At 37.0% G+C, this 15,013-nt stretch overlaps 1 protein-coding gene and 1 pseudogene across 2 annotated transcripts; one reads left to right on the forward strand and one right to left on the reverse strand.

The window, feature by feature from the left end:
- Positions 1 to 181: 181 nt before the first annotated feature.
- On the reverse strand, positions 182 to 11,154 carry LOC144635062 (tumor necrosis factor ligand superfamily member 15-like). Of its 2 annotated transcripts, XM_078494132.1 has the most exons (6): positions 10,596 to 11,154; positions 3,703 to 3,804; positions 2,963 to 3,034; positions 2,337 to 2,420; positions 1,518 to 1,587; positions 182 to 694 (listed from the first exon to the last, which is right to left on the reverse strand). In XM_078494132.1, exons 1-6 carry the CDS (start codon positions 10,680 to 10,682, stop codon positions 345 to 347), a joined length of 765 nt encoding a protein of 254 aa, XP_078350258.1. In that variant the 5' UTR covers positions 10,683 to 11,154; the 3' UTR covers positions 182 to 344. The 2 variants fall into 2 exon arrangements, with proteins under 2 accessions (XP_078350258.1, XP_078350259.1); XM_078494133.1 differs by lacking the exon at positions 3,703 to 3,804.
- A 2,635-nt stretch (positions 11,155 to 13,789) lies between these two features.
- LOC144636923 (calcium/calmodulin-dependent protein kinase type II subunit delta pseudogene) lies at positions 13,790 to 14,467 on the forward strand (annotated as a pseudogene).
- Positions 14,468 to 15,013: the final 546 nt, after the last annotated feature.

Here is a 15,013-nt window from a genome sequence, read left to right on the forward strand (position 1 = left end):
TGCGTAGCAGGCGTCTGACGCGCCTTTCGCGTTTCTCCCATACGCACGCTAAAAACTACGGCGCCTGCTACGCAAGCTAGATGAAACGTAGTCAAAGAAGGGTACAGTTTTATCCTTTCAATGCGCTGTATCGCTCTTTTATCTATCCAGTAATGGACAAAAATCAATGATTACCCTCGTTAATTTTATTTAAACCATAGTTTTACATTCATAGGAAAACCCGCAATCATTACCTTAACAGCAAGCATTTGAGCAAAAGGACGGGACGATAAAAAGAGCGGCAACAAAGATGCCTTAGAATAAACGTCTTTTTGCAACGCCGGTTTAATTCCCTATGCCGTTTATTAAATCAAGAATGCACCAAAGAAACTGTGGTACGTATACATATACGCTATCCCGCCAATACGAGTGGCCGCAACTGTGATGACGTCACCGGCTTTTAGGATAAACACCCCGCCTGTCGATAACGCGAAATCGGCTTTTAGTTGAATCTGAATTGATGGTTGAACCATAGCGACGACTTTGTTGTTCACAAGGATTGAAATCCTTACGGGTTTTCCCCTGTACCCACGGTAGTAAATTTGTTCGTAGATGTAATACCGTCCAGGGATGGGTACTGTCAGTTTTCCGTCATGGTACTTCATGCCGCCTGCAAGGTGGCTGTATGGGGCCTTGAGAGTCCAGTCTTTTATGACTACAAGAGATGATATAAAAATTATCAAATGTACATTTTTATTTTGCAAATCCTCGTCGCCCTCAATTGACATTACACCACAAGCAGCCCAAGCTCTCTATCAGATTTCAGGGACATAACTCTCGCCTTTGAGCGGTATTGTGTTACAAAGATTCGATTGGCGACAGGAACGCAACGGTTTTGCTAATTAAAGATACAAAATGTTTTGTAAATTAAATTGACCTACCCTGTTTCCGTGTTACATTTTTTTCTTGTTTGCCAGCTCTTCAGGCCGATTTAATGCGATTTCGGCGAGTTATCGTTATTAGGTGTTCCACTGATATAAAGCAGTGGAACACAATACCGGTAGTAACATGTGCCGCTTAGTGACGAGGCACGTCCCCGTAATCTGATAGAGAGCTTGGGCTGCCTGCGATTACACGTGTAATAGAAGGTTAAGGTTTTAATTTTATTGTAAGGCGGGCGTTGTGTGTTAATGCCAAGTTTTTCATACGCTTCATATCGAAGATTTTTCATTATCTCTTTGAGCTTTCTTACATTCGAAAAATGCGGTCATGCGCTTACAGTAAAATTTTGACAATGTTTGGGTAATGAAAAATTCGAAGGAGAAAAGGATGGGGAATCAATGAATAGGCGTAATTGGGAAAATTGAAGAAGATTAAGCTTTAAGTTAATAGAAATTAATGGAAACCCTTATGCAGCCATATTTGGTCACTGTTGTATTTTTTCTTCCTTTTCACTTTCTATTGTGTATTCTTTACGTTACTTTTGAAAATGCACGCATATCGCCTCCACGATCGAAAATCCTTCTCATATCTGTTACCTTTATTCACTTGATAAGTGACATCTTCTTTGTTAGCTCCCTCAATGTGTGCAGATGGTTTCTTTGGATCCTATTTGAAGGTATCATAATAAATATCAGCCTTAGTCGATTAGTCTAGGTTAAAAAACAACAATATACTTCGATATATACATCGAGCTGTGTAAAATATGTACATCTACATTGTGGGTGTCTTACAAAGGGAGACATGCTCTCATCTCTGCAAAACATTAAATAAAAAATAAAAAAGCGGGGGGGGGGGGGGGGGGGCGAGGTAGAAGACCTTAAAAATATATAATAAAATATGTACATAATTTAAAAAGATTACTAAGAAAAGGAAATTTTAAAAAAGTAAAATATACATAAGTTAAATAGATTAAATTAAAGCCTATGTCACCCTAAAACAAAAACCGCTAGGGCGAGCTTTCATGTCTTTTACTTGAAGTTTTGTAAAATAAACGATTTCAAAAATGCTAAATGAATGGATGCGATAAATAACTACATTTGTTATATAATTGGAATTTTTCCCTAACTTGACGTGCTCATTGGTTATTACGAGATTCGCATGACATCTAACAATAAAGCTGTTTCCCGCCAAAAGTCTCTGAGCGGGCAACTTGCAACAAGCATCTATGAAGTTAATGGGTAACAGTGCCGATTTGTTTTCCATTGGATCTTCTTGAATCTTCGTTGCGCTGTATTACAAATTACTTGAAATTCTCGCGAAGCAAAATTGATTGTTTACTCGGGACAACTCATTCAGTATTAAATAGTACAAAACAACATTTATTTTTTTAATAGTAGTAGATGACTGGATCTTACCTGCAAAAGGCATTTGCAAGAAGTTGTTCCAGAATCCCCCTTCTCTCCTTTCATTCCAGGGTCCCCTTTCGCACCCTTCTCAGCCTGTAAAAATTAGAAGAAATGGACAAAAAATGCATAACTGTTCAAGCTCAGGTTTCTATCAGAAGGGTGCCATTATAAACTCAGTGTACAAACGAAACCAAGAGAAAATCTATCATGTCTGCCAAATTAACAGCAAAACTAAAAAGAACGTTTCTTTTTATATTACACAATATTCAAGGCCTACCTCACTGATACAACGACTTCCAACACTACACACCTAGACTACACCAACAAAATCAATGTTCAAAGTAATTCGGAATTCCTTTGCGATTGGTTTAAAAATCTCGAGCCAAAAACTCAACAAATCATAAATAAATCCACAAGCAATCGTGACTTGCTCGCACTTTTCGCACACGTTTAATTTCACTCGCTTCACGGCGACTACATGTACTTGCTTCGATTTTTTTTCATTTTGTGCGTTAACTTGATTGTCTTTGCCCCTTGTTACTGGTTAGAGTGATTACCTTGATCTTAATTTTTGGTGACTAGCTATTTTAATTGCTTTAATATAACTGTGGGTAGAAATAAACATCTTGTCCTACCTTTGCACCATCTCTGTCTCTAGCGGCGTGGATATTGATGTTGATTGGATTGCTTGGTGTTGCACAGACTTTCTGTAAACCAATAAAAAATTTCGAATTACCTCAAAAAGTGTTTATAATTGGTTTTTAGTACAGTAAACACCCGCGAGTAAGAACCTAATATTTGAGAACCTGTTAGGCTAAAGTTTGCAAATTAGATACCATTTTTATAAGAACCTATTTAGCCTACAATTTGGAAACAGGTTTTTAAAAAATGTTTACTTTTGGAAAAATATGATATGATTAATGCTTTATTTTGACATAAACACTATGGGGTTTGCAAATTTTATACAAGAAAAAGGCCGAATACCACTAAAATCTCTATAACAACATTAAAATTTTTCTTCAGAATTTAAGAGCTTATTTAGAACCTAATAAGCCTAAATTTGCGTTAATAACCCTTTATGTAAGAACCTGTTTAGGCTAAACAATAGGTTCTTACTCGCGGGTTTTTACTGTCAGTATCGTACAATGCAAGTTAAATAAAATATTTTTCAACCAAACACTTTAAAAAATTGGCGATTTCTCCAAAAGCCTTTGTTAGCGACTCTACGTTGTTGCGGCTAACCCACACGAATAAACAGCCATGCACTATACAGTTAAGATAGCGCGATTTTTTTTTACTTTCTAGTTTAGTATGCGTTTTTGTTACATCGAAAGCTTAAGTAGCTGGAATTTAAAGCTTGAAAAAAGTCTCTTACTTGGTTCCCAGTTTGAGCTCCTGTACCGCAGAAACTAAGGGTAATACAGGCGAGGGCAGCAAACACAAGAACGAACTTCATCTCTTCAAAACGATCTTCACTCTAAGGAATACGAGTACAGACTGAATGCAGGGGAAGGATTTGATTAATTTATTGACGGTGAAGTGCAAGAAAAATCTTGATCGTTCGACTCGATCTGAAGCTATTGTTTGAATGACGAGCAGAGTAACTTGTGATGACTGAGCTGTCACTTGTTTATTCATATGAGAATAACTCGAATTTCCATCGTGTTGGTGAATTTGCTTACTTTCGTTACTAGTGAAGAAACTATTCTCTTACCTTTTGCCTGTATTTTTCAGCTGTATTTTATAAATAAATATTGTTAATTCAGTACGGATTCTTTACTATAACGCAATGAAAGTTGGTTGCGCGTAAAATAGCGTGCGAGCAGGCTCTATTCGGAAGCAACGCGAATATTGAACTCCTCGAGCGCCGAAGGCGCGGTCCCCGCGAGTGCCGAAGGCGCAAGTGCGTGGGCGAAATTCACGTTGCTTCCGAATAGAGAGCCTGCTCGCAGGCTACGCGTAAAATAAGGCGTTTTGTATCACTTTTCGATTATTTTGCTTAATTTACAAATCGTCTCCCTCAAGTCGGAAGGCTTCATTCAATGAGTGCCAGTAAATTCCCTGAGAGAGCCCCTTGATCCTCAACTGAATATAAAGCTTAAACAGGGTCCTAATATGGACATTTTCTGTTCAGCAAAGGAAGAGCGATTTATTCTAGTTATATTTGGGTTGTTTGCTTGGTGCGGCAAAGTAAACCGTAATATGTTGTCAAACTGCGTTAGATTTTGAGGTTTTAGTTTTAATATAAGAAAACGGTCGCAAATGCCAGAGTTAATTTGGTGGAAAATGGCTTTTTGCAGCATAGCATAGCTTGTGAAGGCAGTGAAGGCTGTGAAGGAGTGCCAGTAATTAAATTCCCTGAGAAACCCCGTTGATCCTCAACTGAATGTAAAGCTTAAACATGGTCTTAAAATGGGCTTTTTCTGTTCAGCAGTGGAAGAGCGACATATTCCAGTTATATTTGTGCCGTTTACTTTATGCGGAAGAGTAAATCTTAATATTTGTCAAACTGCGTTAGATTTTAAGGTTTTAGTTTTAATATAAGAAAACGCTCGCAACTGTCCGAGTAAATTGGCGGAAAATGGTTGTTTGCAGCATAGGATAGCTTGTAAAGGCTGAGAAGGAGTTTTCTTTTAGATTTTACTTTTCAAGACGCGATCATGATGCGTTCAAGCAAGCAATAGACAAGTATGTTTAAGAAATTAATTCATGGCATTCCTTTCAGCACTCAGTACTTCTGAGGCCTTAGCGTCGCTTGGCGCTAACAGGACGTCTGATGATGATAATTCCTGGCAGCGAGAACCTTAACATGCCATGTCGATATGACAATCGCTTTGGTGCAATAATTTAATAGCCAAACCCATCTATCCACGAAGATTTTCAAGTACAACAAAAGAGGAAAATTTAGTTAATGGAACATCCTATTCTGTTTTAATTCCTCTCTCGATTAGAGCCTTTTAACGGGCCATTTGTGTCAATTAGTATAGTAAAAATAAATAAATAAAATAAATCGTCCTTATTTTACGAGGGTAGCACGTAACAGTCTTGCGACTGACAAACCTGTGGCCCTCGGGTTCCCGATAGAATTGGAATTTAGAAATAGTTTGATGTGCATGTTCGAGTTCTCTAGCGTAATATCCAAACAGCGGCAGAAAGTTTTTCAAGAAAAAACAAATTTAATGATAATAATAATAATAATAATAATAATAATAATAATAATAATAATAATAATAATAATAATTATAATAATAATAATAATAATATTAATAATATTAATAATAATAATAATAATAATAATAATAATAATAACAACAGTTCTTAGCACGCACTTTACATACGTCTCAGTGCGTTAACATTTGAAATTTAAAAGTAAAAATATAAAAACCCGATTAAATTACAATCAGATAAAAATGCGCTAAGGATAACCTAATTTAATTACAATTGATAAAAAATAAAAATAAAAATGACAATAAAAACATGGCGAACTTGTTAAAAATATATCGACCTAAATAAATATGTCTTTAAAAGTGTTTTAAAAGTGGAGACTGAAGGGGCATTCTTTACTGTTGTTGGTAGTGTGTTCCAAAGTCTCGGCGCAGCAATGGAAAAGGCCCGATCTCCGTATGTAGAGGTGGCCGATCTTGGAAATTTAAGCAAATTTTGCGAGGCCGAGCGTAGACAACGTGATGGCACGTATTGGTCAAGAAGATCTACAATGTATGACGGAGCATAGCCATTCATAGCTTTATAGGTAAACAACAAGATCTTAAACGAAATGCGTTCGCTAACAGGCAGCCAGTGTAATTGTTGTAGAATAGGGCTTATGTGATCCGTGCGCTTTGCCTTAACCACCAATCTCGCAGCAGTGTTCTGAATGCGTTGTAACTTTTGAAATAAATTTACGAGCTTCTGTTGTCTATCCGAAAATCGTCAGCATTTCTCGTAACCAAAAGATACAAAACAGGCAATGTATTTCCCATGTGAAGAATGTTCGAATCTACGTTTCACTAAAGAAACCCAGTCTTTCAACATGCACACTAATACTCCGAATGTCTGTGAAGATTTAATTAAGGCCTTCCGAAGAATTCCAACACAAGACAATCAGTTGGGTGCTATGATTCAATAGGATCCGCAAATATTAATTTGCGATTTAGCAAACTGCAAATTGCCTACAGGTCGTTATTTGAGAAATTCTAATGTAGGACAAAACCAATCAGCACATTTTTTTTCTCTAGAAGCATCTCGCGTCTAATTCTGCTGGCCGTATCTTTTTTTTTTCATTCTATCGCTAATTTGAATTTGATTAAGTTGCAGTGCGAAAAAAAACCCAGTGCATATTTCTCCGAAAGCATCTCGAGTTTTTTTTCCTAATCTGATTTCACCGCATATATTATGTTGTTCGAATTTTTATTTTGTCACTTCACTTAAAAATGATGTCAAGGAGACATCGAAACGTTGTGCAAAACTCCTATCGCTAATTTTCATTCTTAAATCTTTCTTTTTTGTTGTTGAGAATTTGCATTTAATAATGATTATTTTTCCACCAAGCACTTAGTGCAAGGATAAAAAAAATTTAAAGCAATCACTTTCTTTTCAAAGACTTCAAAACAGTTTATTAAGAAAAGAGCAGACAAATTCAAAGACCAACGGCTGTGTGATTCGTGAACTTCTTCGATAGACTTTCGCCTTGTTCTTTTTGATTTTCTTGTTTCCGCCTGTAAGTAACTCAACTCAATGACTTGATGTGGAGAAGAAATGACGCCAAAGATAAAACGAAATAAAACTAGTTTTGAAGGTATTAGAAATAAAGGAAAACTTGAACGCTTACAGCGGTAGGAATCAGCTTTTCTGTAGGAGAGGACGGCGCAGTATTTAGTTTTGGATTCCGTATTTTCTCTCTCTCATGAAATTTTAAGCAAAAGGTCCCGTTTCGCACAAATGGTCTTTTTTCAGGAGCCATCATTCCGGTGGTTGATATCTTGCATGAACTATGATTTACTACCTCCTGCGATGTCACAGCAAACCAGCTATGACTAAAGGTCCTTAAAAGACCGAGAACAGACAAAACGATAAAATCTGGAATCCCAACCAAATTCCGTTTAATCCAGTGTAATAATTTGGTAGATCCGTATCCGAAGCATTCGCATGATTCGCAAATTCGTAAAAAAAAAAAAATCGAATATAAAATTCTGGGGTATCAAATGGTCTTTGCGAGCATGTAGCGGGTTTTTTTGTGAGCACGAGCATTGACAAGAGAAAGCCTTGCGAGCAACGAGCACTTTTCAAAAAGCTGCCCCACTAAAAACCGAACGGGCGAGCACTTGTTAAGATATGCGACCACGAGCAAACGAGCACACACTAAAATTCTGCGAGTATTCCGAGCAGAAGCCTAATTTTGCGAGCACTACAGAATGTTGATAGACCATTTGCAACCCCTAAATCCGAACAGTTTTTTAAATAAGCAATTTATCTAAATCATGTGATTGTTGAAAATAACGCAAACGAATCTTCCTATTATTAGCTGCGGTGAATGGTTAGTGTACCTCAAAAAGAAATGGTTTTTGATTCTACAATTAGTGCTTTCATCACCTCAACAGAACTTTTATTTTTATTTCATAAATAGTTTTTTTTCAGGGCGCCAATTTATCAAGTTAGACCTGATAAGAAGAAAACTCAGTCATTATTTAATAATGAAATAAAAATACTTCACTGGACATAGTTACAAAGTAACGTTCATCATAGTAATTTTTCTTGGACAATTCTGTCCAAGGGGAAAAGGCGCAATGAGGTTAACCCTATATAAAGCACCAACCCGTGAAACAAGGCCAGACCACGACACCGGGAACTCCGTGTCCTACTCTTTGCGATAAGTGTGTGGGTTCTTTAACGTCCCTTGCTGACCATAACACTGAAGATGCAGGAGACGGGACCTACGGTTTATCGTCCTTCTCCGAGAAGACTAGAATATCTAACCAAACCAAACGTTCGAGCACAACTGTATATCAAGGTAAAATAAGTAGATACATGTATGTATGTGGCGATCGTCTAACCGTATAAACCAGTCCAAAAAAAAATTAATAATACAAGCTTCTCTCTTACAGTCATTGCTTATTGTCTTCGTAAACTAATTTTCTGTTTGCTTTACTCGAGCAATTGTCGCGAAGGATAGGGCACACCGAAGGAAACCAGCTTTTAACATAGTCACGCGTGCTTGTGCTTTTCCGTTTGAAGTTAAATTATTTTGCATTACTGAAACACGTATTTACCTCGAACCGAATAAATATGACCTCTCATTTGCAACTAAACTAAATTTTATTTTATTTATTCTTGTCTTCTCATTTCTATCGCAGTGAACGGGAAATGTTGTAACCTTTATTTAACCAATGTATTACCAGAGAACTTTGCCTACATCCCCGACACCAGGCAATATTTCGTTGAGAAAAAGACATTCCGTCAATATAACTGATATAATCCAACCGAAATACAAAAGGCTCCCAATGAAAGGAATCAACGACGACTAAATAATAATCAGCAAAATACAAGACAGCAAGTGAAATTCTTCATCTTTTTTTAATATCGAAAAACACGATTTTTCACTGTTGAATTCCACTGAATTTGCATTCAAGTGACCAATTTGAGTGTACCAAAATTTCATTTTCAGAAACGCGTTTTCACTTAACAAGACATTCAATAAAATTTACAAATCAAAAACGCCGAATCAATTTATTGATTCAAACTGCCGAATACAAAAAAAAAATATTTGCTTGTTTGAGGTTTTCCCAAAAAATAAAAAGAATAAGTTGACAAACTGCCACTTTTGGTGATTGACAAACATTTGTCCTGTGTAGTCCCGTTGTTTGTCAAGTTGGCAAAATTGTAGTGTTCTTAAAAAAACTCTATATGCTTTAGAGCTAATAACCATCTGTGGTACGACTCAAAAGCAAAAATTGTAAATATAAAGTAGACAGTATACCGAAGACAAAAGGTCACTTATTAAATTATTGCATGTTTGTCATTTTGTCGCTTATTAATAAACACCTCTTTAATGACATTGTCACTTATTTATATTGTATTGCTCTGACTGTGTGGTAATTACATCCCTTTAATTAATCTCTTCACAATGTTTATTTGCATTGTCTCGCCGTACAGCATGAAATTTTTGCGGAAGTGTTACTCTTTTCGATTTTATTTCTTTTTTCCTTTTGTTGTTGTTTTCTTTAACAGTTCTTGTGGCATTGGCATTTTTGAAGTCTGAAAAACCAATTTTATTTTTTTTTTAATCTCGGAAAGCTACTGATCGCCCTATATCGAAAAAAAGAGCGAATTACGGAGAAATGTAAACAAAGACATAAAACAGAATTTTTGCATTTAAAACAGGTATTAGTGTTTTCCACATCAGGGTGTTTTCGGTTGTGCAAAATTATTTTGAAACAAGAATGATTGTACCTTCTTCGCGGATCGCAAACATCAGTTAACCCTAGAACAAAAACAATACCAGTCCCATGTAGTTAGAATGGGACTCAAAATATGTTTATTCTCAGCCAAACAAACCCAAGGCAAAACAAAGAAAGAACAAAAGATTTGCAGACACGAATAATTTTAAGAGATTGTGTCCCCGTTTCATAGTTCAATTTGAGATACAATAGAATCCCAACCTCGAACCTCCAGGGGAAACGAAAATTGCTTCCAGATATCGGGGGTTCGAGAAACCGCGGAAAAATTACAGAAAAGTACTATCCAAGGGAAACGAAAATTTGTTCGAGTAATCGGGAGTTTCGAGAAACCTAGGCTGCGAGAAATCGAGATTGTACTTTATTTATTCCCTTGTTATATTTTTCGATTTAATTTTTTAGAGTGTTTGTATCGTCTACGGTTGCCTTGTTGCACAATCTAAAGACATTGGGATTGTGTAATTTTTAATTCATTTCGTCTGTTAGATGATCTGTCCATAATTTTACTCTATTTTCCAGCTTATTTTCACTAAATTATTTAAGTAATATGTGTCTGTGTGTTGCTGTATTTTGTTATCTAAGTCCTAAGTACCTGACCCATTTTAGAAATTATGGTATTAAACACTAAGGATGGCTGCCCAATCTAATTAGCCAATGGTGGTTATTTTTGGCAGCCATGAACCTAATTTATTTTTTTTTTATTCTTCTTGTATGGTAAATTTAATTTCATTTAGGTTGCAAATAAAGTGTTGTTCTTGTTGTTGCAAAAAGGCTCACTAGTTTCATTCTACCGTAAAAATCAAAAGTAATATTGTACCTGAAAAGCGCAACTCTGCAGCCATGGTAAATCTTCTCGCGACCAACGAATATGCAGTTTTGTAAACGACTTTCCAGATCCATGCATTTAAACCTCAACGTTTAACAATCGGGTGACCCTATTCGGCGAAATGGCGGAATGACGGAACGGCGATAGTATATAAATACCCTAACTTCTTGGATAAGGACGAGAAACCGTAGGCCCCGTCTCCTGCATCGTCAGTGTATATGGTCAGAAGGAGACGTTTAAGAACCGACACACTTATCGCAAAGAGAAGGGCACGGAGTTCCCGGTGTTGCGGTCTGGCCTATTCACATTTCTCCATCGGTGGTTGGACGAGATGGGGTTGGGTGGTGGGACGAGATCACATACATGGACGAATCGCGGCTGCCAAAGGCGCCTGTAATATACTGATGTCTGATCTTGTCCCATGCTGTAATTGTGAAGCGTATTGAACTTTGGGAAATGCGCTATAGAAGTATCATAACCATTCCATAAAAGCTAACCGCAAGCAAACTAGTGACATTCCGTCATTTCGCCGAATAGGGTCACCCTGACAATCGGTTCAAGTGAAAAACTGAAGAAAAAAATTCTAAAAGGTTGAATTTTGGTTGACAGGCGGCTGTCAATCTTGTATGTCTCGTAATGTTTATATACTCAGCGACATTTCAATCGTGCGGTATAAATAAAATTTGTTATCGACTACAATGCAGGATGGGTTGAATATATTTAATCGCCCACAAAACAATTTCTTTTCAACCCGGTGTTTCAGTCTAAGAATCATGGCGTTCAGTGGCAAGCCTTTCTGTTGTGGTTGGCGTAATAAAGTACAATAATATTCCAAAAATAATTTATTTTCGGAAATGACACCCAAAATAAGTCCTACAGTCGCTCTGAGAATTCTCTAAAAACGTAAAATACAAAACATGCAGTACGATCGTAAACGCATGGACGGATATTCGGAAAGAATTTTGAGATTTGGGGGATTATTTTCGCAAGTTAACGGTATATCAAATCAGGCAGGCTGCAAAAAATTGTCATCCTGAAATATTTGACCAAGTTGTTCCACCATAAATGTCCATGCAGTACAATGCACAATAGAAAGCACAAAACAAGAGTCGCCATAAGTACCCACAACCTAGCTATAAAAAACGAACGCTGGTTTTGTCTCAGCCGAGTGTTAACCAACAGACCACACCAGACCGCTCGCGCTCATTCTGTATTCTGACTACACTAACACGAGACATTCAATGTGAAGAGTTTATTTAGGATGCGTCAGTCAGTCATCTGATGCAAAATGTATCCTGATACAGTCATCTGATGCAAAATGTATCCTTATACAGTCATCTGATACAAAATGTATCCTGATTACAATCTTGAATCTTGCAAAAAAACAAAAGTTCGTTCTAAGAGTATTTTAAAAGCTGTGTGCTACGCCAGATACGAAAAACCACTAAAAACCACCCTTTAGAAGTGGCCAAAAATAAGTGGAAACGTATTCCTCATCTAATGCAGCAGCACGAGACCCCGAGAGAAAGGGTACTAAATAATCTAGAGCATTTTCAATAGACTAGTTACAAAAGCTGAACAAACAACACTTTAAATAAAAAAGAAAAGCAAGCGAAGACGAGGACTGACGACGTAGAATGACCTAAATCTCCCGCCAAAACCTATATATACCTAGGCATCCCATAACAACCCGCGAACCTCTCAACCGTGCCGTCAGAATAGTAATTTCTGCCTAATTCATTCATTCAAACGTCAGAAATTACATATATCACTCAGCTCTCGACCTCATTCCCAGGTCTTTTCGGCGGTATTTTTCAAAGTCAACTCGAAAACGTGGTCTTTGCGTTCGTTATTCAAATGTCTATACAGTCTTTAAATAACGTAGTATCGATGTTTATTAAAGACAAAGACATCACATAATACCAATGGTTGTTAATAAAACACGATCGTGTGCTTGTAAATTAAAGTGCTTGCTTCTTGGACTAGTGAATCTGGATTTCTTTTTTACTTTTCGAAAAAAAATGGGTCGGTCGGGCGATGGGAAACGGAACATTTTATTGGGATGGCCATAGCAAATTTTCACCGACCATGGGGCTGAATAAATGAAAAGTATCGAATCTTATTAATCTTATAATTGAAACCTGTAGCATCCAGGCTTTGACTTGAAATTTAGAATTCCTCTACCAGATACTAAATTTAATGACTTGTTTGTAGCCTTTAAAATTCATTGCCTTTTTTATTAACCTGGTCTAACCTGTGGCAACCATGTATAAACAGAGAAAGGTCCGCAAAGCAATTTACAGAGAAATCTAAAAAAAAACGTGAAACATTAGAGAGCAGTTTTCAATTAAGTGTCGTAAAACCAAAACCAAAGTAATTACTCTGGCCAATCACAAAGGACACAGACGATCCAGGGAACCAATCAAAACTCGAAGCAAATACATGTCGCAGGCACGAAGCGCGGGAAAACGTGCGCGAGCGAGTCACGATTGGTTTTGGTGTTCTCCTGATTGGCTGAGAAAGTGGCGCGAAATTTTTAAGCCAATCACTAAGCGTAGTAATGCAAAACCAAAGCAAACGCAATTTACTTTCGACACTCAAGTGAAAACCGCTCTAATTTGTGCCAAGGAAAACTTTCTATCGTGCAACCGAGGCCCTTTTTATACAAAAATATTCATCGACAGTTGAAGTGGCAATGATAGGCTGCTATATTGCCTCTAAGACTGATTTGGACCCTTTTGGCTTATTTTAAATTAAAGGTTTTATGAAGAAGGCCAGGCATAGCAATTTTTTCGTTTTTTTTCACACGCGTTCTCGTCCCAAAGACCAGAAGGATCGTGGGATCTGGGCACGAGAATTTCTCACACGCAATTTTAAAATGATCTTAAACACGCAAAGTTACGCTATCGACTTGCTCGTGCGTTACTGTTGGAAGTCCCCGTTAAAAGTGCTAATAGAAAACTCTTCCTCCTCTTATAACTCCATCTGATAAATTTTTGTACATTCTTTTTTTATTATCTTTCAGCTTGTAGTAAGCCTTGAGTAACAAAATACTATCAATGTAATTAATTTTATATGTTATCATTTTTGTTTTTGTATTTTACTATGTTATTATTTTATTATTTTTATTATTATTATTACTAATTAAGTTTACGCTTTTGCAATATTGTAACAAATTTACAGTCATGCAAATAAAGCTTGTTGTTGTTGTTGTTGAGTACCTAAACCGAAAGAGAATTATTCACCGTGACATTAAAGCCGACAATATTCTTCTACAAAACATTGATGGTAAAGCCATTGTTAAACTTACAGATTTTGGACTGGCGCGTCGAGTTCCGCCGGACTGTGACGTCATCAAGTGTGACGTGGAAGGTACACCTTTGTACCTTGCCCCTGAAACAATTCTAGGCGACCTTATTGGTCCAGCGGTTGATATGTGGGCATGCGGAGTAATTCTGTTCCTGTTACTTGTGGGCTACCCGCCATTTTGGCACAACGATGACAGAAAATTGATGTTACTGATTGTTGAAGGCTGTTGCAACATGGTGGCGCGCTACTGGGACCAAGTATCGGATGATGCTACAGATCTTGTTAAACGAATGCTTATAGTTCATCCTCACAAGCGAGTTACATCTTTTAAAGCTTTAAATCATCCGTGGATAACAGACTTTGAAGAAAACGAACAAGAGACAATAAGATATTGTACCGGGAATTTTGTAACAAGATAACGAATGCTATTGAAATTATTTATTGTTTTTCTTTTCTTTTCTGCTCTATTTAAGGCTCATGTGTAATGAACAGTTAAATCATCAAAGTCCAAGTAATCCTTGAAGAAGCTGTACGATTACACATTTATTCTTCAATGTAAGTAGCAAAGCATAACAGCAATTACTGTGTCATGTATTTGAAACAAACAACGCATGCGTAATAATAACTGCTACATATGACTTGTGTGTCTTTTTGTGTGTAAGGATGATGCTCTCTCCTGAGTACTTGAAGATCAACAAGTACAGCAAAAAGATAAGAATGTGTCGGAGAAAGAGGAAACGCCAAAAAAGGGAAAAAGCCTTAAGTGACAGAGCACTTTTTAACCCAAACGCTATCTCCAAACTTTGACTTTTGTGCTACCCGAGAAAAAATGGCTTAAAATTTGTGCTAGTGGAAAGAGAGGCATGCCTTCATGTTGCAAGCGGCGTTTTAAGTAGGTCAGAGTTAGCTCATAACTAACCAAAGAATGTCCAAAATACTCAAAATCTGCAGGTGTCAATTTAATTTCAGTGGTCCACATCCAATCCTTTACATTGATTAAGGATTAATTATTGCTTTGAATGGAAGGCTAATATTCTATTCGTCGTTGAGAATTATGGGTGCGATCGCATCTGTAACTGCACTGGTGCTTTCCTTTGCAG

This window comes from Oculina patagonica, chromosome 13, assembly GCF_052425735.1.
Source record: "Oculina patagonica isolate OP01 chromosome 13, crgOcupat, whole genome shotgun sequence".
Lineage (NCBI taxonomy): Eukaryota > Metazoa > Cnidaria > Anthozoa > Scleractinia > Oculinidae > Oculina > Oculina patagonica.

Bases quoted from the DNA above. Each gene is read 5' to 3' on its own strand.
- LOC144635062 (XM_078494132.1), bottom strand. From the start codon at position 10,682: ATGCATGGATCTGGAAAGTCGTTTACAAAACTGCATATTCGTTGGTCG. The intron at 1,588-2,336 runs GTAAGATCCAGT...ACCTTCAAATAG, and splicing joins CTTGCAAATGCCTTTTGCAG to GATCCAAAGAAACCATCTGC. The intron at 695-1,517 runs GTAACAGATATG...CATCTCTTGTAG, and splicing joins CACTTATCAAGTGAATAAAG to TCATAAAAGACTGGACTCTC.